Raw genomic sequence first — 19,748 nt, forward strand, 5'->3', positions numbered from 1 at the left:
GCATAGTTCCCCTTAGCATTTGGAGAAGGGAGATTGGAACCTGTTGGCTGGATCTCTTTGTGGGTGGTACTGGGAGGTGCTTGGCCTCTTCATGAGCCATTTCTAGCTCTGAATTGACTTCCTAGTTAGAATTCCCAGGCTTAGCCATGATATGCTTATGTTGTTCTTTGTCTGGAGCAGGCAACCAGATGCCACCTCGGCCACCCAGTGGCCAGTCGGACAGCATCATGCATCCTTCCATGAACCAATCAAGCATTGCCCAAGATCGAGGTGAGAGCCTGGGTGTTGGGGAGGGGCAGGGAGCTAGGGCAGACATTTGAGTGCCCTGTGCAGTAGCTTTTGGAGAGCTGTTTGACTGAGAAGCTTAGGACAAATCCTTGCAGCAAATTGTGTTTATGTTCTTTAAAAGTTGACATAATAATTGTACTTACTTATGGGGTACGTAATGATGTTTCAGTAGATATAATGTATAGTGATCAGATCAGGGTAATTAACAGATATATAATCTCAAACACTTACTACTTCTTTGTGCTGAGACCCAGCAGCAAATTGTGAAGTTAGAGTGGGCTTGGCCATGTTAGTGTCTCCATTTCTCAGTACTTGTCTGTGTTTTAATGGTTGCCCTGTTACATTTTGCCTCATTTGGTCGGCAGTTGCTGAAGACTCAACATTCGGTCTTCACTCATTAAGTCATTCATTTTGGTTTTTGTCATTGTTCTTTGTCTTTTCAAAGCTCCATTTAGTAGAAACAGTTGGCATGCCCTGGTTAATGGTTTATGTCACTCTGAAGGTGCCTAAAATGACACAGCACTATATAGAAAATCAGTTAGAGACTCCGTGCAAGTAGCTGCTAAAGAAAATGTAGATGGTTAAGTCCCAGGATAAGGATGGAGAGCATTTGTTCGCATTGTATAAAGCTAATAACTATATGGATACTACCCACAAATAGGTTATATGCAGAGGAACCCCCAGATGCCCCAGTACAGTTCCCCCCAGCCCGGCTCAGCCTTATCTCCGCGTCAGCCTTCCGGAGGACAGATACACACAGGCATGGGCTCCTACCAGCAGAACTCCATGGGGAGCTATGGTCCCCAGGGGGGTCAGTATGGCCCACAAGGTCAGTATACTACCCAGTTAGGAGTAGATAGGGGTGAGAGGAGAAAACAGTTCCTTGTCTGATATGTTGCCATCTAGCTTGTAACCTTGTGAGAGAAGGTCTGTCCTTTGCCTTTAATCCACCCAGCCCAGGCCCTGAAGTAGGGCAAGGCAAGATTCCATTTGTCTCCACTTACTCTGTCACCATGAGAAAGTCTTTCAATTTCACTGAGCCTCTGTTTCATTTATAAAAATGGAGATTAGGTGTTTACTCCACCATTGAGCACAGACAATTTATACATGGTAGCTATTGGTTATTTTTTTTATTATTTTTAGTGAATAAGTCATAATGGAATAGATCTTTGCTCAAAATTGCAGCCCTAGGCCGATCAAAAGTTGAGAATCTTACACAGAGCATGGAAATAGAAAGGAAGTTATCTTCTTCTGGAAGTTGAAATGCCTGTGTGGCAGCAAAGCCAGCCTTGCTCTGTGCTGCCTTTAAGATGGAGGGGATAACTGACCTGCCTTTACATTGCTTCCGGCATCCCCCCCCTTTTTCTCATGGTGATAAAGGCTACCATGAAGTTGATCTCTTTTCTAACCAAAATACTGAATGACATTGTTTGGTGTTCTAGAGTTGAGAGATATTAGTGAGTTGCTAGTGAGTGACTAACCAAGTCTTCTCTTCCTCCCCTCCCAGGTGGCTACCCCAGGCAGCCAAACTATAATGCCTTGCCCAATGCCAACTACCCCAGTGCAGGCATGGCTGGAGGCATAAACCCCATGGGTGCCGGAGGTCAAATGCATGGACAGCCTGGCATCCCACCTTATGGCACACTTCCTCCAGGGAGGATGAGTCACGCCTCCATGGGCAACCGGCCTTATGGCCCTAACATGGCCAATATGCCACCTCAGGTTGGGTCAGGGATGTGTCCCCCACCAGGGGGCATGAACCGGAAAACCCAAGAAACTGCTGTCGCCATGCATGTTACTGCCAACTCTATCCAAAACAGGTAAGGCCTGGGAAGCGGAGAGGGCGTCAGTGCAAGAAAATGTATTATAGACCTACTCAGATTATTGAGATGCTTCTGGACCTAAACCAGGGGGGAAAATGGGTGTGTGTGTATGAAGTGTTAATTCTTACATACCTTAGATGGGTCTGAAATTTCACGTGACTAAACATCATATGTAAAGAGCTTTATAAAAGACAGGTTTTTGGCCGGGCGTGGTGGCTCACGCCTGTAATCCTAGCACTTTGGGAGGCCAAGGCGGGCACATCATGAGGTCAGAAATTTGAGACCAGCCTGACCAACATGGTAAAACCCTGTCTGTACTAAAAATACAAAAATTAGCTGGGCGTGGTGGCACACGCCTGTAATCCCGGCTACTCAGGAGGCTGAGGCAGGAGAATTGCTTGAACCCAGGAGGAGGAGGTTGCAGCGAGCCGAGATTGCGCCACTGCACTCCAGCTTGGGCGACAGAACGAGACTGTCAAAAAAAAAAAAGGGTTTTGTGGGGTGTTATGTTTTGTTTTGTTTTGGGGTCTTTTGAGACAGGGCCTTGCTCTATTCCCCAGGCTGAATTGCAGTGGCATGACCACAGTTCACTGCAGCCTCGACCTCCCAGGCTCAAGTGATCCTTCCACCTCAGCCTTCTGAGTAGTTGGGACTACAGGCACACACCACCACACCTGGCTAATTTTTTAATTTTATTTATTTATTTATTTATTTAGAGACAATCTCATTCTGTTGCCCAAGCTGGAGTGCAGTGGCGCACTTTCAGCTCACTGCAACCTCTGCTTCCCAGGTTCAAGCAATTCTCCTGCCTCAGCCTCCCGAGTAGCTGGTGTTACAGGCACCCACCACCATGCCCTGCTAGTTTTTATGTTTTTAGACTGGGTTTCACCATGTTAGCCAGGCTGGTCTCAAACTCCTGACCTCAAGTGAGCTGCCTGCCTTGGCCTCCGAAAGTGCTGGGATTACAGGTATGATACACCATGGCCGGCCTTTTTTTTTTTTGTAATAGAGATGGGGTCTCACTATGTTGCAAAGACTGCTTATTTTGATGTGCAAAATAAGTGTTCGGAGTAGGTGGTTTAACTTCTATCAATCAGTCAACTTTTTGGTTTCCAAAAAGATTCTTAATGATACATATGTCTTGGATCTTTGGTGTTAGAAATAGCAAATGGTAAGCTTGTGGTTTGCCATTTCTCCTACTGTTTTATGTGGTCCTACGTGTTGACTCTGGTGGGAGAGTGCAGAAGGCTTATGGGATTAGGTTTAACGACTTCTTTGGCTACTAAATCTTACTGAGTTGTTGATGAACCAAGGTAGAATAGGGCGATTGACTATAAAGAGGTAGATTTGGTAGAACTTCACAATGATGGAAGTGCAAAGTTTGCATTAGGCCCCTCAAGAAATAATGCAAAGCCACCTCTGGGTGCTATGCTGAGGGTTCCAGTCTGGTTGGGATTTAGCATGACGAAAAGTGGTACAGTTCGGCATTTCATCTATGCCTTTTGCCACAGACAGGGCCCTTAAATGGAAATACAACTTGACTTTGGAGGTGGATTTGAGGAAGGCAGTACTTAAAGGACACAGCAGGGCTCTGCTTCAAAGAATTGTACCCTTTGAAATTGAGCTATTGTGGCCGGGTGCGGTGGCTCACTCCTGTAATCCTAGCACTTTGGGAGGCTGAGGCAGGTGGATCACCTGAGGTCAGAAGTTCAAGACCAGCCTGCCCAGCATGGCGAAACCCCATCTCTACTAAAAATACAAAAAAATAGCCAGGCATGGTGGCAGGCGCCTGTAATCCCAGCTACTCACGAGGCTGAGGCAGAATTGCTTGAACTCGGGAGGCGGAGGTTGCATTGAGCCGAGATTGTGCCATTGCACTCCAGCCTGGGAGACAAGAGTGAAACTCCATCTCAAAAAAAAAAAAAAAAATATTATCCAGGCACGGTGGCTCACCCCTATAATCCCAGCATTTTGGGAGGCTGAGGCAGGCGGATAACGAGGTCAGGACATCAAGACCATCCTGGCTAATAATGGTGAAACCCTGTCTCTACTAAAAGTACAAAAAATTAGCCGGGCGTGGTAGCAGGCGCTTGTAGTCCCAGCTACTTGGGAGGCTGAGGCAGGAGAATGGCGTGAACCCTTGCCGGGCGCGGTGGCTCACGCTTGTAATCCCAGCACTTTGGGAGGCCGAGGCGGGCGAATCACAAGGTCAGGAGATCGAGACCACGGTGAAACCCCGTCTCTACTAAAAATACAAAAAATTAGCCGGGCGTGGTGGCGGGTGCCTGTATTCCAAGCTGCTCGGAGAGGCTGAGGCAGGAGAATGGCGTGAACCCGGGAGGCAGAGCTTACAGTGAGCCGAGATTGCGCCACTGCACTCCCGCCTGGGCGGCAGAGCGAGACTCCGTCTCAAAAAAAAAAAAAAAAAAAAAAAAAAAGCGTGAACACAGGAGGCGGAGCTTGCAGTGAGCTGAGCAACAGAGTGAGACTCCATCTCAAAAAAAAAAAGAATTGAACTATTGTTTGCTATCTAGAGCTTGAACTCTCTTAGTATCTTTCATGGGAGGTAGAAGATAAGAAAATCTGGGTGTTGGCCGGGCTCAGTGGGTCATGCCTGTAATCCCAGCACTTTGGGAAGCCGAGGCAGGTGGATCACCTGAGGTCAGGAGTTCGAGACCAGCCTGACCAACGTGGAGAAAGCCCATCTCTACTAAAAATACAACATTAGCCGGGTGTAGTGGTACATGCTTGTAATCCCAGCTACTCGGGAGGCTGAGAAAGGAGAATTGCTTGAACCTGGGAGGCGGAGGTTGCAGTGAGCTGAGATTTCGCCATTGCACTCCAGCCTCGGCAACAAGAGTGAAACTCTGTCTCAAAAAAAAAAAAGAAAAAATCTGGGTGTTAGCTGGACATGGTGGTGCATGGCTCATAGTCTTAGGCACTCAGGAGGCTGAAGAAGGCAGATTGTTTGAGCTCAGGAGATTAAGGCTGCAGTAAGCTATGATCACACCACTGCACTCCAGCCAGGGTGCCAGAGCAATACCCTGTCTCAAGAAAATAAAGAAAAATAATATCTGGATGTTGCATAGTTCTAGTTTGGGGACCCATAAATGTTTTCCTTTTAATCCTTGCTAGATGATCACACAGCACTATTTGGCTCAAGTTCAAATCTAATAGCTCAGAGTCTAACCTTTGTCTCTCTCACTTTCCATCTTCTTCCTTAGGCCGCCAGGCTACCCCAATATGAATCAAGGGGGCATGATGGGAACTGGACCTCCTTATGGACAAGGGATTAATAGTATGGCTGGCATGATCAACCCTCAGGGACCCCCATATTCCATGGGTGGAACCATGGCCAACAATTCTGCAGGTAAGAGCTAGTCATTCTCACTAGGGATTTCTTCAAGAGTCACATCACAGCTAAACTTACTGGACTTGAGAATTTTTTTCTCTTTTACAGGGATGGCAGCCAGCCCAGAGATGATGGGCCTTGGGGATGTCAAGTTAACTCCAGCCACCAAAATGAACAACAAGGCAGATGGGACACCCAAGACAGAATCCAAATCCAAGGTAGCGATTTTTGTCTTGACTCCTTTCAACTTTGTGTCCTATCTTTTTCAGTGATAGGAAGGAAAAAGAAAAGAGAGTGATAAGATCCCAGCCTTTTATGACACTGGACTAGATAGTCTCTGAAAAAGCTGCTGTTGCCTCCTCTTACCATGAAGGGCCCCAGAATAATAGCTCAGTGAGTTGGGTCTGGTTTGGTCTAAGGGATCCTGGTAAATAACATAATATTCTCACAGCTGTTTGTTATGGGGGAAATGTCAGACCCTGCAGCATCAAACTCTCTGTACTGTTTGGCTGGTGCCCTCTCTGAAACCGTGCCTCCTGTACTCAAGCATTGATAGATGGGGTGTGCCATGGGCAACTAGTTGCTCTTCTCTTCCTGAACCTCACTCATAGCAGCAGGAATGGTACCCTGTGTTCTGTAAAGAGGGAGATAAGGCAGATGAGGCTTGAGTCCTTGGCTTCCCTTAGGTTGGTCCTGGGTGTGCTGTTAGGCTGTGCGGTAGTAAAGGGTCCTACTCAGCATTTGGGTTATTTGAAATATTTCTGTCCTTGGCCATACCTCACTTTCCCTATCTATATACATAGGGAAAATTAAAATCATAGCTGTTAACCTCCTGTGAGTCTTCACCTCTGGCTCCCAGCCCTTTTGACCATCTTCCTGTCTTGTACAGGATGATATCCAAAGCCCTTCAACCAGGTGGGAAACCCTTCCTTTGTTTAGAAGAGGCAAAGAGTTTCTTTTCATTTTAGTCCATCCCATTGCCTCAAGATCGTGTTGTGAGTTTTTCGATTTCTCTAAAACATAGTACCTAAGTATGTTCAGGCTCCTGGGTAGTAGTGTGGGAGCAGTAGTGGCTTTGATGTCAGGTGGACAAGGATTTGATACTCAGCCTGCCACTTAAAAGCTGTGAGATCTTAGGCTTTGCCTCCTGGTGCCTGCTTCCTTATCTTTAAAAATGGGGATAATTTTATAATACCTAATATATAAAGGCATCTAGCACAGCACCCAGTACATAACATATATTCACTGTTAGCTTCCTTCCTTTATAGGAAAAAAAAATTTGGTTCTCTTTTGGCCCTTCAACCTTATGAAGGTAGGGCAGGTGTTAGTGACCACCCCAGAGTAAGAAGCGTTAACACTGCTCCAGTCAAGAGACTTCTGAGACCCTTAGCATAGGCTTTGAATCTGACCCATTCCTATGAATTTTGACCTGAACCTTCCAGAAATCCAGTTCTTCTACTACAACCAATGAGAAGATCACCAAGTTGTATGAGCTGGGTGGTGAGCCTGAGAGGAAGATGTGGGTGGACCGTTATCTGGCCTTCACTGAGGAGAAGGCCATGGGCATGACAAATCTGCCTGCTGTGGGTAGGAAACCTCTGGACCTCTATCGCCTCTATGTGTCTGTGAAGGAGATTGGTGGATTGACTCAGGTGAGTGGGCGCCTGACACTTGACTGCCCCTGTGGTTTCCACAAACCCCTTTCTGGGTACTCACTGGCTTCACGTGGTACCATGCATCCCACAGGGACATCATCCTCTCCTGCTTTCTGAGTCGAATATTGATAGACCGGGGAGCACAGGTTTCCCAGAAGATAAGACAGGAAGCAGAGACCTCCCTGGTAGTATGAGGTATTAGCAGTAAGTTTACCGTGTATCTAGGGTCCCATTGAGGTGTAAAGCTAGGGAAAGTCTGTGGACATTCTGATTCCATGGGAGGCAATTTGGCATAGTAGCAAAGATAGGATTTGGAGAGATGGACCTGGTTTTGAATTGCTTCTTGGCCACTTACAACATATATGACCTTAAGGTGTGTAACCACTCTGAACCTTAATTTCCTTATTTGTAAAATACAAACAGTATGTAACAGTATATAACCCACTAGACTGTCAAAAGTTAGAAATAACTTTGGCTTTCAGCGAGGTTTCTGCCACATAAATCGGCCTGCAAGATGGTACAGAGGCAGCCAGAGTAGAAGCAGATCTTCCCATTCCTGGAAGCTTCCCAGTAGAGATAGGATTTCAGGAACTGCTTAGTAGAAATAGTTTATAATAAAGGAAGAAGTAGGAAATTATGTGTTTAGTTATTCTGTATGGGAAACTTAAATAAAAACCTGAATTGGACACCACCCAGAGCTTGCGCCTACTCTGATACCTTACAATTTTGTAGACTCAGCCCAGGAGGCAAACAGGTGAGGCAGCACAGACAGACAGCAGACTGTGCCTTGCAGACTTCCCTCCTGTGTGTGTTCTGTAGTCACCAGACCAGAAGCCTGCTGTTGGATCAGTTTGTGGCTGAGCTCGGGGAGGCGTGGCAGGGAGGGACTTATTCCAAACCTTCTAAATCAGAAGAGGAAAACAGCTGTCACCAGCAGAAAAGAAAGTGGTTGGAATGAAGCCAGCCAACAGTCAGTTATGAATTCCTTCTCCCTTCAGGCTTTATTCCCCTCCCCCACAAAGGAAAACAAAACAAAACAAGACACGTGCATACTGCCACATAACTGGCATGAGAAGCAAAGCCACGGAAGGCTTTTGAGGTGACTCCATGCATATTCCTGCCATTCTCCCTAATACTCAGATCTCATAGTCAAGCCTTCCCTGCCTATAGGGAAAGGGAGCATTGGGTTAGGTTTCGCTCACTTCTGATTGGGTGGGCTTCAGGGTTCACTGAACCTAGGATGAGATACAGAGAGAATTCTAATGCCTGAGCCTGTCTTCCAGATTGCAAAAGGATGCAAACCTTTAAAATGCCGTGATTGTAATTGAACTTTTATAGAGACAGTGATAATTCAGGGGCAAAAGAGTGCTGTTTATAAGTTAGTTTGTGAAGGCTCCAAGAAAGCAAAGCTGAATCTTGAGCTTATCTAAAGGATTAGTAGGGTTTAGGTGGAAGAGTGGCCAATCCAGTAGACTGGCCTAGATGCCACGGAGATGGGAGAGGGTCTGGATATTTACCACCAAGGCCATCTCCAACAATGAAGACTTAGCTCAGGTGTTACCCATTCTAAGAAGTATTCCTAGTCACCTCTGCCCCTCTAGGTTGTCCCCCTCTTGTGCCTCTTTAAACTCTTCTTTCTAGTATCATGGGTACCATATCAGCAGACATTACAACCTATCGAACTTCCGTTGTGTATAGGGACTGGAAAACCCTTGTTCCCAGGCCTTGGGGGAACAGGCTTACCATATGGTAGATGAATAAGCAAAAGAATACATAAAGAAGGAGACTTGTCCAGTTAGAGCAGAAAGACTAATTGTAGGGAGCATCTGAGGAATGGGCTTGGTCAGTGTGCCCTGAAGCTGAGGGAAGGAGGCAGAACTGTAGGTTGGCTGCTGGGGAGGTACAAAAGTCATAATAAGGCCCTGGGCCAGGCACAGTGGCTCACACCTGTAATCCCAGCACTTTGGGAGGCTGAGATGGGCGGATCATCTGAAGTCAGGAGTTTGAGACCAGCCTGGCCAACATGGCCAAACCTTGTCTCTACTAAAAATATAAAAATTAGTGGGGCGTGGTGACAGGCACCTGTGGTCCCAGTACTTGGGAGGCTGAGGCAGGAGAATCGCTTGAACCCGGGAGGCGGAGGTTGCAGTCAGCCGAAATGGTGCCACTACACTCCAGCCTGGGTGACAGAGTGAGACTCTGTCTCTAAATAAATAAGACCCTGAACACCCGGACCATCAAGACAGTGACTGGTGAGGGAGAGGGACCTGTGGTTATTTGTCAATGAGATATGTAGGGGAGCAGTGGCACAAGAATGTCAAATTTGCAGGGAGCACCACCCCAAGAAAAAAAATTCAGATGTGTAAATCCCCAGTTTGACAAAGCAAGTCAAGCAGAGTGGTCATTGATATTATCGTGAGTCTCCATTTTATAAAATGTTAGTTTTTATTAGTGCATCTAAAATAGGATTTAGGGCCAGGCGTGGTGGCTCACGCCTGTAATCCCAGCACTTTGGGAGGCTGAGGCGGGTAGATGACTTGAGGCTGGGAGTTTGAGACCAGCCTGATCGACATGGTGAAACCCCGTCTCTACTAAAAATACAAAAATTAGTCAGGCGTGATGGTGCACGCCTGTAATCCCAGCTACTCGGGAGGCTGAGATAAGAGAATCGCTTGAGCCCGGGAGGCAGAGGTTGCAGTGAGCCAAGATCGCGCCACTGCACTCCAGCCTTGGCGACAGAGCAAGATTTATTTTTTCTGTCTCAAAAATAAATAAATAAAATAGGATTTAGATATCCAGATGATTTGTACACCACTTTTCAGCAGTGTACTAAAAAACCAGACTCTGAATTCTGTTCCAGTAGTAATGTGAAATTTGCCCTGTTGTGAATAAGCACAGTCTGATAGTTGCAGTGGAGCATCCTGAGGGTAAAACGAAGCCAGCTGCAGATTTAACACTTCTTATGGACTGTCCACCAAGCAAGATTAACTTTTTCAATTACCTAAGAACTGTGATTCTACAAAGATGAATACCTTACAGCCTGATGGGGCTTGGGGCTTATGGGCAGGAAAACCAGGCGGGAGATAAACCCTGACTCCTTTGGTTTGGTTATACAGGTCAACAAGAACAAAAAATGGCGGGAACTTGCAACCAACCTGAATGTGGGTACATCAAGCAGTGCCGCCAGCTCCTTGAAAAAGCAGTATATCCAGTGTCTCTATGCCTTTGAATGCAAGATTGAACGGGGAGAAGACCCTCCCCCAGACATCTTTGCAGCTGCTGATTCCAAGAAGTCCCAGCCCAAGATCCAGCCTCCCTCTCCTGGTAAGGATGGGGTCAGCGGCCCCACCAAGGCTGAGAGGGCCTGTTGCCCTAGCCTCTTATTCAGGATATGAATAAGAGGCTTATCCAACAGGATATGCCAAGGATCTGTGCTCTGTCTTGCCCTACCACAGGGTTTAACAGGTTGGCTGACTAGAGAGTGGGCAGTGGAAACTCCCTTGGGAGGTACTCTGCAGCAGCCCTTAAGTTTTAATTTTTGTTGTGCAGCTGGCAACTTGCCAAATGTTTGTAAACTGGTGAATGAGAGAGGCACAAGAGGAGTTGGGGGAACTGACAAATGGCAGCAAGGCAGGGCCATCTGGGAGCTTTGGCCCATTGATGTCAGCACCTTAGAATGCAGCTCAGACTAGAGCCCTGAATTCCCCAGGTTGCTGAGATGGTAATGAATGGGAAGGAGGGAGTGGGGAAGGGATATGAATGGAACTCCCTGTTGGGAGTGCCTCTGTTCACCCTCCTTTCTGAGAGGAGGCTGAGGCCTAGGGTGAGCCTAGAGAGGGAAGAAGGCCAGGGTGCCTGGAAGGTGGGTGTAAACACATGTGCCCTGGTGTTGACCTCTGAGGGTGTAATGAGTGCCTGAGATGACTCATCAGCTGGGGAGGCCTCAGCAGTGGGATATCTACTGCTGGGAATGGTAACTATTGGAAACATTAATTACTAGTAGTTTTGTACTCATCAGCTTAGAAGAACATTCGAAGTTGAGGGGTGACACCATGCTGGATGCTTTAGAACAGGAACTCCTAGACTCCTAAAACACTTCCCAGATTTGGGACCCCCTCCCCACCCAGGATTTGGGAGGCTCTGACTGGAGCTCATGCACCAACATTACAGGGTTTAGTAGGTTAGACAAGGTCCTTTGGAGGAGTGAAGATAGCCAGGGAAGCTGGCAGTGACTCAGGGAATCACCAGCATGGTGATGTCATGGCCACATCACTCCTCTTTTCTACATGTAAAACAAAAACAGAGCTACAAAACCCTCAAATTCCCGTCTTTATGACCTGGCCTTGTAGATCCTCTGCTAAGAAGGGTGATCAGGCTTTATAGGCCTTAGGAAGAACTTTCCCAAAGAGATTCTGGGTCATTCGTGTGTTTGTGTGAGAGTTAAACACTTTCATGCCAAACAAACTGCTCAACTTGTATCTCTGTCCACAGCGGGATCAGGATCTATGCAGGGGCCCCAGACTCCCCAGTCAACCAGCAGTTCCATGGCAGAAGGAGGAGACTTAAAGCCACCAACTCCAGCATCCACACCACACAGTCAGATCCCCCCATTGCCAGGCATGAGGTAAGGCCAAGAGCAGGGGCAGATGGTTGGGAGGATGGCTGGAGATAAGTGCATGGGAACTCCTTGCAGCCCAAGGGTGGTCCTTGCCTCTGCCTTCCCAGCCAGTGACTCCTGCGTGTCCTTTGTTATATTGGAGGAATTGGTTTATTTGTGGTTTACTTGGTTTTCCTCACTCTGGAGCAGGAGCAATTCAGTTGGGATCCAGGATGCCTTTAATGATGGAAGTGACTCCACATTCCAGAAGCGGAATTCCATGACTCCAAACCCTGGGTATCAGCCCAGTATGAATACCTCTGACATGATGGGGCGCATGTCCTATGAGCCAAATAAGGATCCTTATGGCAGCATGAGGAAAGGTGACTGATCTGATTGCTATTTGAACTTGTGCTCGAAAAGACAGGGCCAGTGAAATGGGGGAAATTCTTGAGAGTGGCTCAGGGTTCTTGTGGAGCCATCCTCTGAGATAATGCATTTCCTGCCCTAACTACCCCTCTTCATCCTTACCTCCTTTCTTGTCTTCTCCTTGGCTTCACCTTGTCATCCCTTAACAAGTACATGCTTTTCGCTGGTTGGGGCCTCTTTAGATCTCTGTTTTTAACTTGTCTGGAAAACGATGAGATCAAACCTGAACTCTGAAGAGGGCCTGGGTCTTTGGAGCAGGCAAAGGGTAGATTACCAGGCTTGCCAACTTAGCAGTTTGTTCACTGCTTGCCTTTCTACACTCAGCTCCAGGGAGTGATCCCTTCATGTCCTCAGGGCAGGGCCCCAACGGCGGGATGGGTGACCCCTACAGTCGTGCTGCCGGCCCTGGGCTAGGAAATGTGGCGATGGGACCACGACAGCACTATCCCTATGGAGGTCCTTATGACAGAGTGAGGTAAGCATGACCCCAGCTCCTGTCCACTCCCCCAGCACCCTGAAGCTATAGTGGGCTCAATCTGCCTCTCCAATTTTGTTTAGGACGGAGCCTGGAATAGGGCCTGAGGGAAACATGAGCACTGGGGCCCCACAGCCGAATCTCATGCCTTCCAACCCAGACTCGGGGATGTATTCTCCTAGCCGCTACCCCCCGCAGCAGCAGCAGCAGCAGCAGCAACGGTGAGTAAAGCCTGGTCACGGTGCTGCTGTGGATCGGGCTTCGCCACTGCCCATCCTGATCCTGTGTTTCTTTACCTCCTATAGACATGATTCCTATGGCAATCAGTTCTCCACCCAAGGCACCCCTTCTGGCAGCCCCTTCCCCAGCCAGCAGACCACAATGTATCAACAGCAGCAGCAGGTGAGGAGGGTAGCTGGGAATAGACTGGCATGCTGGTTCGCCTTGAAAGCTAGTTAGCACACTAATCTAACGTGTTGAAGTCTAAGAAGCTCATTTTAGATATTTTGGCATTCTTCTCTCACCTTACTGGCCAGTCCTGCCTGAAAAGCCAAGTCATCAGTCTCTTCTCCATTTGGAGTTGGAAAGGGCTAGAAATAGACCTTATTTTGATTTTTAGGTTTTGTATATTTTTCTACTTAAGCAAGGGAAGGGAAGAAAGAGTGGTGGTTGCTTTTGGAAGCAACTTCAAAAGACAATTTGTTAATGTGATTCCCATGTTTTCTTGGAGTCTGTGTCCACCAAGCATCTGGTTGTAGCCGTCTTGGCATCTGTGGGCTTTATGTCCCTGAGTGCAGAATATTAACTTCCCCTCTGCTTGTCTCTGCCTTAGAATTACAAGCGGCCAATGGATGGCACATATGGCCCTCCTGCCAAGCGGCACGAAGGGGAGATGTACAGCGTGCCATACAGCACTGGGCAGGGGCAGCCTCAGCAGCAGCAGTTGCCCCCAGCCCAGCCCCAGCCTGCCAGCCAGCAACAAGCTGCCCAGCCTTCCCCTCAGCAAGATGTATACAACCAGTATGGCAATGCCTATCCTGCCACTGCCACCGCTGCTACTGAGCGCCGACCAGCAGGCGGCCCCCAGAACCAATTTCCATTCCAGTTTGGCCGAGACCGTGTCTCTGCACCCCCTGGCACCAATGCCCAGCAAAACATGCCACCGCAAATGATGGGCGGCCCCATACAGGCATCAGCTGAGGTTGCTCAGCAAGGCACCATGTGGCAGGGGCGTAATGACATGACCTATAATTATGCCAACAGGCAGAGCACAGGCTCTGCCCCCCAGGGCCCCACCTATCATGGCGTGAACCGAACAGATGAAATGCTGCACACAGATCAGAGGGCCAACCACGAAGGCCCGTGGCCTTCCCATGGCACACGCCAGCCCCCATATGGTCCCTCTGCCCCTGTGCCCCCCATGACAAGGCCCCCTCCGTCTAACTACCAGCCCCCGCCAAGCATGCAGAATCACATTCCTCAGGTATCCAGCCCTGCTCCCCTGCCCCGGCCAATGGAGAACCGCACCTCTCCTAGCAAGTCTCCATTCCTGCACTCTGGGATGAAAATGCAGAAGGCAGGTCCCCCAGTACCTGCCTCGCACATAGCACCTGCCCCTGTGCAGCCCCCCATGATTCGGCGGGATATCACCTTCCCACCTGGCTCTGTTGAAGCCACACAGCCTGTGTTGAAGCAGAGGAGGCGGCTCACAATGAAAGACATTGGTAAGGAGATTTTCCTCATTCGGTTGCCTAATCTGCCCCTTTCCATCTTGTCCATTGTTCCCTCCACCTTACTATTCTGGATGAGGTTGAATCTGGTCCAGTGTTGACTAAAATAGAACCAAAGAACTTTGGAAAAGGAAGAAATAAGCTAACTAAAGGTTTTCCTTCAAAACATTGCCATGCAATGAAGTCCTAGACAGACAGCTTAGAACCCATGAGGGGCTGGTGTGTGTCATCTCCCAGACAGAAACTGCCTTCCACCTTGTGTTATCTTCAGAGTAGCTTCACTGATGGGGCAGCCCTGGGAGTGTCTCTAGCCAACCTGGGCTTGGTGGATGGACGACATGGAGGTTTATTTCAGGAACCCCGGAGGCATGGCGGGTAATGATGTCCCTCAAGTCTGGTCTCCTGGCAGAGAGCACATGGGCATTAGATACCATCAACATCCTGCTATATGATGACAACAGCATCATGACCTTCAACCTCAGTCAGGTGAGTATCAGTGCCTGGGGAAGATTGAGAGGGTTTGGGATCTTCTTAGTGTAGACAATGGGAATGTCTCATCTTTAGCCACCGTGGTCTTTCTCTTTCTCTCTTGTAGATATCTTCCATGCCAGTACTTTGCTTCCTTTGCCTCTGGGCACGGGCCCAGGATTTTGAGAGCAATAATGATTTGTTTACATGATAACCTTAACACAGGATTGACTTCAAAAGGAATTTGGGAGACACTTTGTGGTATTAGTAAGAATGCAGATTCTATTGATGCCAGTGGGGACACCACATTTTCTAGAAGAATCTGTGTTTTTTTGTTTTTTTGATAGAGACAAGGTCTCACTATGTTGCCTAGGTTCATGAACTCCTGAGTTCAAGTGATCCTCCCAAGGTGCTAGGATTACAGGCATGAGCCACCCAGGCCCAGCCTGAATCTGTGGTCAAATTTTTTTCAGTGAGCAGAGTATGTTTTTTCCATTTCTCCCTTTCTTCTCTGAACAGTAGGGTCCTTTGTTGATCCCAGTTTCCTTAGATAGTGGATGGGGGATTTGGTTGTTTAACAATATTCTTTTTTTTTTTTTTTGAGACAGAGTCTCACTCTGTCGCCCAGGCTGGCGTGCAGTGGTGCAATCTCGGCTCACTACAAGCTCCACCTCCCAGGTTCACGCCATTCTCCTGCCTCAGCCTCCCAAGTAGCTGGGACTACAGGCGCCCGCCACTACACTCGGCTAATTTTTTGTATTTTTAGTAGAGACGGGGTTTCACCGTGTTAGCCAGGATGGTCTCGATCTCCTGACCTCGTGATCCACCCACCTCGGCCTCCCAAAGTGCTGGGATTACAGGCATGAGCCACTGCTCCCAGCCCTACAATATTCTTACAAAGCTGATTCTTCAGACCCACTCTCCATAGGATGTGCACACTAGTGGAGGTGCTGGAAAGAGTTTGTGCTGCATCATCCAACTCTTTTTCTTTTGATCATCTTTAGTACCTACCAACCTGTATATCAAGGAGCTGACTTATTAATAGTTACCATTTATCGTGCTCTTATTTTGTGCCAGGTCCTTAATATTTTGTTTCATGTCATCCTAGCAACAGCCCTCAGAGACAGGAGATATGGCCATTTAGGGATGAGTAAATAGGCTCACAGTCTTATCCTTGTTGAGGTTCACATAGCTGTCAATAGAATCTATCTGATTCCTAAACCTGATTTTATTTCCATTGCATAATATTGCCTACCATGAGAAAGGAAAAATTTTGATAGAGCAATTTTCGTATGCCAGGTGTTTTACATCTCCCATTTACACCTCAGAACAACCCTGTAAAGTTTAGGAATTTTTATCATTTTATACAGCTACTTCCTGGAAAAGCCAGAATTTTTTTTTTAAGAGACTCTGGCACCTAGGCTGGAGTGTAGTAGTGCCCTCATGGCTCACTGCAGCCTCAAACTCCTGGGCTCCAGCGATCCTCTTGCCTCAGTCTCCTGAGTAGCTGGTACTACAGGCAAATGCCACCATGTCCAGCTATTTATTTATTTTTATTTTGAGACAGGGTCTCCATTACTCAAGCTAGAGTGCAGTGGTGCAATCACAGCTCACTGCAGTCTCGACTTCCGAGACTCAGGTGATCCTCCCACCTCAGCTTCCCAAGTGGCTGGGACTACAGGTGCGTGCCAACATGCTCATGCTTAGCGAATTTTTTTTTTTTTTTTTTTGAGAGATGGGGCTTCACCATGTTGCCCAGGCTGATCTCAAACTCCTGCGCTCAAGTGATTCACCTGCCTCAGCCTCTCAAAGTACTAGGATTACAGGTGTGAGCCACCATTCCAGGCCCCAGCTAACTTCTTTATTTTTTGTAGAGGCAGGGTCTCACTATGTTGCCCAGGCTGGTCTCAAACTCCTAGGCTCAAGTGATTCTCCCACTTCAACCTTCCAAAGTGTTGGGATTACTGGCTGGGCGCAGTGGCTCATGCCTGTAATCCCAGCACTTCAGGAGGCCGAGGCAGGAGGATCATTTGAGGTCAGGAGTTTGAGACCAGCTGGTCAACATAGTGAAACTCCATCTCTACTAAAACTACACAAATTAGGCTGGGCGCAGTGGCTCATGCCAGTAATCCTAGCACTTTGAGAGGCCAAGGTGGGTGGATCACTTGAGGTTAGGAGTTCAAGACCATCCTGGCCAATATGGTGAAACTCCGTCTTTACCAAAAATATAAAATTTAGCCGGGCCTGGTGGCACACACCTCTAATCCCAGCTACTTGGGAGGCAGAGGCAGGAGAATCACTTTGAACCCAGGAGGCAGACGTTGCAGTGAGCTGAGATCGTGCCACTGCACTCCAGCCTGGGCAACAGAGCAGGACTCTGTCTCAGAAAAAAAAAAAATACACACACACACACACTCTCACACACACACTCTCTCACACACTAGCCCAACGTGGTGGCAGTCACCTGTAATCCCAGCTATTTGGGAGGCTAATGCAGGAGAAAAATCGCTTGAACCCAGGAGGCGGAGGCTACAGCCAACTGAGATCACACCACTGTACTCCAGCCTGGATGACAGAGTGAGACTTCGTCTCAAAAAAAAAAAAAAAAAAAAAGTATTGGGATTACAGGTGTGAGCCACTGCTTCCAGCCCCTAGATCTAATTCGAAAGTCCTTATTTTTTTTCCATCTGCTCTACTGTTCAGCCAAAGATTGTGACTGGAGAGGAGTGTTTTCTTCTAGAGGTAAATAAATGGCCTATATATTATCCAAGGTGGAATTTGGGTCTCTGTAGCACCAGCTTGGACCAGTATTTGGAGAGCTGAAGCCTCGTCCCACTCTTTATGCCGCAAGATCCATGGAGTTCCAGCCCCCGGACTAGTGGGGAGCTTGGAGAAGAGAGCCATGAACGTCTGCCCACGTTGCATTCTCTTCTCTTAGCTTGAGTCACCATGCCTAAGCTTGGGTTCCACTTGGCAGTGAGATGGAGAGAGTGTCCTAAAAGAGATAATGGCAATGACCACCAGGTTGAAAACTGGCCTGGTGAAGAAAAGCAGAAGATTGATTGGGAAAAGAGAAGGCTAAGGGATGATTGGCCCTGGTGGGTGAGGTGCAAAGCTGTTGACTAGTGTTCCTGGAGATAGGCTTACATGAAGGTAGGTTGGGCAGAAGAAAGAACTTTGTGTTGGGCGTAGAAGAGATTAAGATGAACAATTTGCTCTGTGGAGAACCTTTGGGAAAGGAACAACTCTGCCTCTCCCAACTGATAGAGAAGACTTGGGGAGGTCTCTCAAGTCAAGAATTCTGTTCTTAGGCCACTTTTCTCCCTTAATTAATTTCCTGTTCTTTCTCTTTTTAGCTCCCAGGGTTGCTAGAGCTCCTTGTAGAATATTTCCGACGATGCCTGATTGAGATCTTTGGCATTTTAAAGGAGTATGAGGTGGGTGACCCAGGACAGAGAACGCTACTGGATCCTGGGAGGTTCAGCAAGGTGTCTAGTCCAGCTCCCATGGAGGGTGGGGAAGAAGAAGAAGAACTTCTAGGTCCTAAACTAGAAGAGGAAGAAGAAGAGGAAGTAGTTGAAAATGATGAGGAGATAGCCTTTTCAGGCAAGGACAAGCCAGCTTCAGAGAATAGTGAGGAGAAGCTGATCAGTAAGTTTGACAAGCTTCCAGTAAAGATCGTACAGAAGAATGACCCATTTGTGGTGGACTGCTCAGATAAGCTTGGGCGTGTGCAGGAGTTTGACAGTGGCCTGCTGCACTGGCGGATTGGTGGGGGGGACACCACTGAGCATATCCAGACCCACTTCGAGAGCAAGACAGAGCTGCTGCCTTCCCGGCCTCATGTACCCTGCCCACCAGCCCCTCGGAAGCATGTGACAACGGCAGAGGGTACGCCAGGGACAACAGACCAGGAGGGGCCCCCGCCTGATGGACCTCCAGAAAAACGGATCACAGCCACTATGGATGACATGTTGTCTACTCGGTCTAGCACCTTGACCGAGGATGGAGCTAAGAGTTCAGAGGCCATCAAGGAGAGCAGCAAGTTTCCATTTGGCATTAGCCCAGCACAGAGCCACCGGAACATCAAGATCCTAGAGGACGAACCCCACAGTAAGGATGAGACCCCACTGTGTACCCTTCTGGACTGGCAGGATTCTCTTGCCAAGCGCTGCGTCTGTGTCTCCAATACCATTCGAAGCCTGTCATTTGTGCCAGGCAATGACTTTGAGATGTCCAAACACCCAGGGCTGCTGCTCATCCTGGGCAAGCTGATCCTGCTGCACCACAAGCACCCAGAACGGAAGCAGGCACCACTAACTTATGAGAAGGAGGAGGAACAGGACCAAGGGGTGAGCTGCAACAAAGTGGAGTGGTGGTGGGACTGCTTGGAGATGCTCCGGGAAAACACCTTGGTTACACTCGCCAACATCTCGGGGCAGTTGGACCTATCCCCATACCCCGAGAGCATTTGCCTGCCTGTCCTGGACGGACTCCTACACTGGGCAGTTTGCCCTTCAGCTGAAGCCCAGGACCCCTTTTCCACCCTGGGCCCCAATGCCGTCCTTTCCCCGCAGAGACTGGTCTTGGAAACCCTCAGCAAACTCAGCATCCAGGACAACAATGTGGACCTGATTCTGGCCACACCCCCCTTCAGCCGCCTGGAGAAGTTGTATAGCACTATGGTGCGCTTCCTCAGTGACCGAAAGAACCCGGTGTGCCGGGAGATGGCTGTGGTACTGCTGGCCAACCTGGCTCAGGGGGACAGCCTGGCAGCTCGTGCCATTGCAGTGCAGAAGGGCAGTATTGGCAACCTCCTGGGCTTCCTAGAGGACAGCCTTGCCGCCACGCAGTTCCAGCAGAGCCAGGCGAGCCTCCTCCACATGCAGAACCCACCCTTTGAGCCAACTAGTGTGGACATGATGCGGCGG

General features: G+C 48.4%; 1 protein-coding gene across 4 annotated transcripts in view; it reads left to right on the forward strand.

The window, feature by feature from the left end:
• Positions 1-19,748, forward strand: part of ARID1A (AT-rich interaction domain 1A) — an 87,150-nt gene that overhangs the window by 65,868 nt on the left and 1,534 nt on the right. For 3 of the 4 annotated variants that reach the window (XM_032759430.2, XM_058444446.1, XM_058444447.1), the window contains exons 6-20: positions 181-270; positions 950-1,117; positions 1,796-2,108; positions 5,336-5,481; positions 5,572-5,681; positions 6,906-7,115; positions 10,235-10,442; positions 11,610-11,742; positions 11,923-12,098; positions 12,469-12,619; positions 12,703-12,840; positions 12,925-13,021; positions 13,452-14,343; positions 14,705-14,835; positions 18,174-19,748. The exon at positions 18,174-19,748 is cut by the window's right edge and continues 1,534 nt beyond it. In XM_032759430.2, the coding sequence (XP_032615321.1) occupies positions 181-270; positions 950-1,117; positions 1,796-2,108; positions 5,336-5,481; positions 5,572-5,681; positions 6,906-7,115; positions 10,235-10,442; positions 11,610-11,742; positions 11,923-12,098; positions 12,469-12,619; positions 12,703-12,840; positions 12,925-13,021; positions 13,452-14,343; positions 14,705-14,835; positions 18,174-19,748 (4,538 nt within the window). The remainder of the gene's footprint in view (positions 1-180; positions 271-949; positions 1,118-1,795; positions 2,109-5,335; positions 5,482-5,571; positions 5,682-6,905; positions 7,116-10,234; positions 10,443-11,609; positions 11,743-11,922; positions 12,099-12,468; positions 12,620-12,702; positions 12,841-12,924; positions 13,022-13,451; positions 14,344-14,704; positions 14,836-18,173) is intronic. The other variant, XM_032759431.2, reaches the window with a different exon arrangement.

Source organism: Hylobates moloch, unplaced genomic scaffold, assembly GCF_009828535.3.
Source record: "Hylobates moloch isolate HMO894 unplaced genomic scaffold, HMol_V3 SCAFFOLD_9, whole genome shotgun sequence".
Classification (NCBI taxonomy): Eukaryota; Metazoa; Chordata; class Mammalia; order Primates; family Hylobatidae; genus Hylobates; species Hylobates moloch.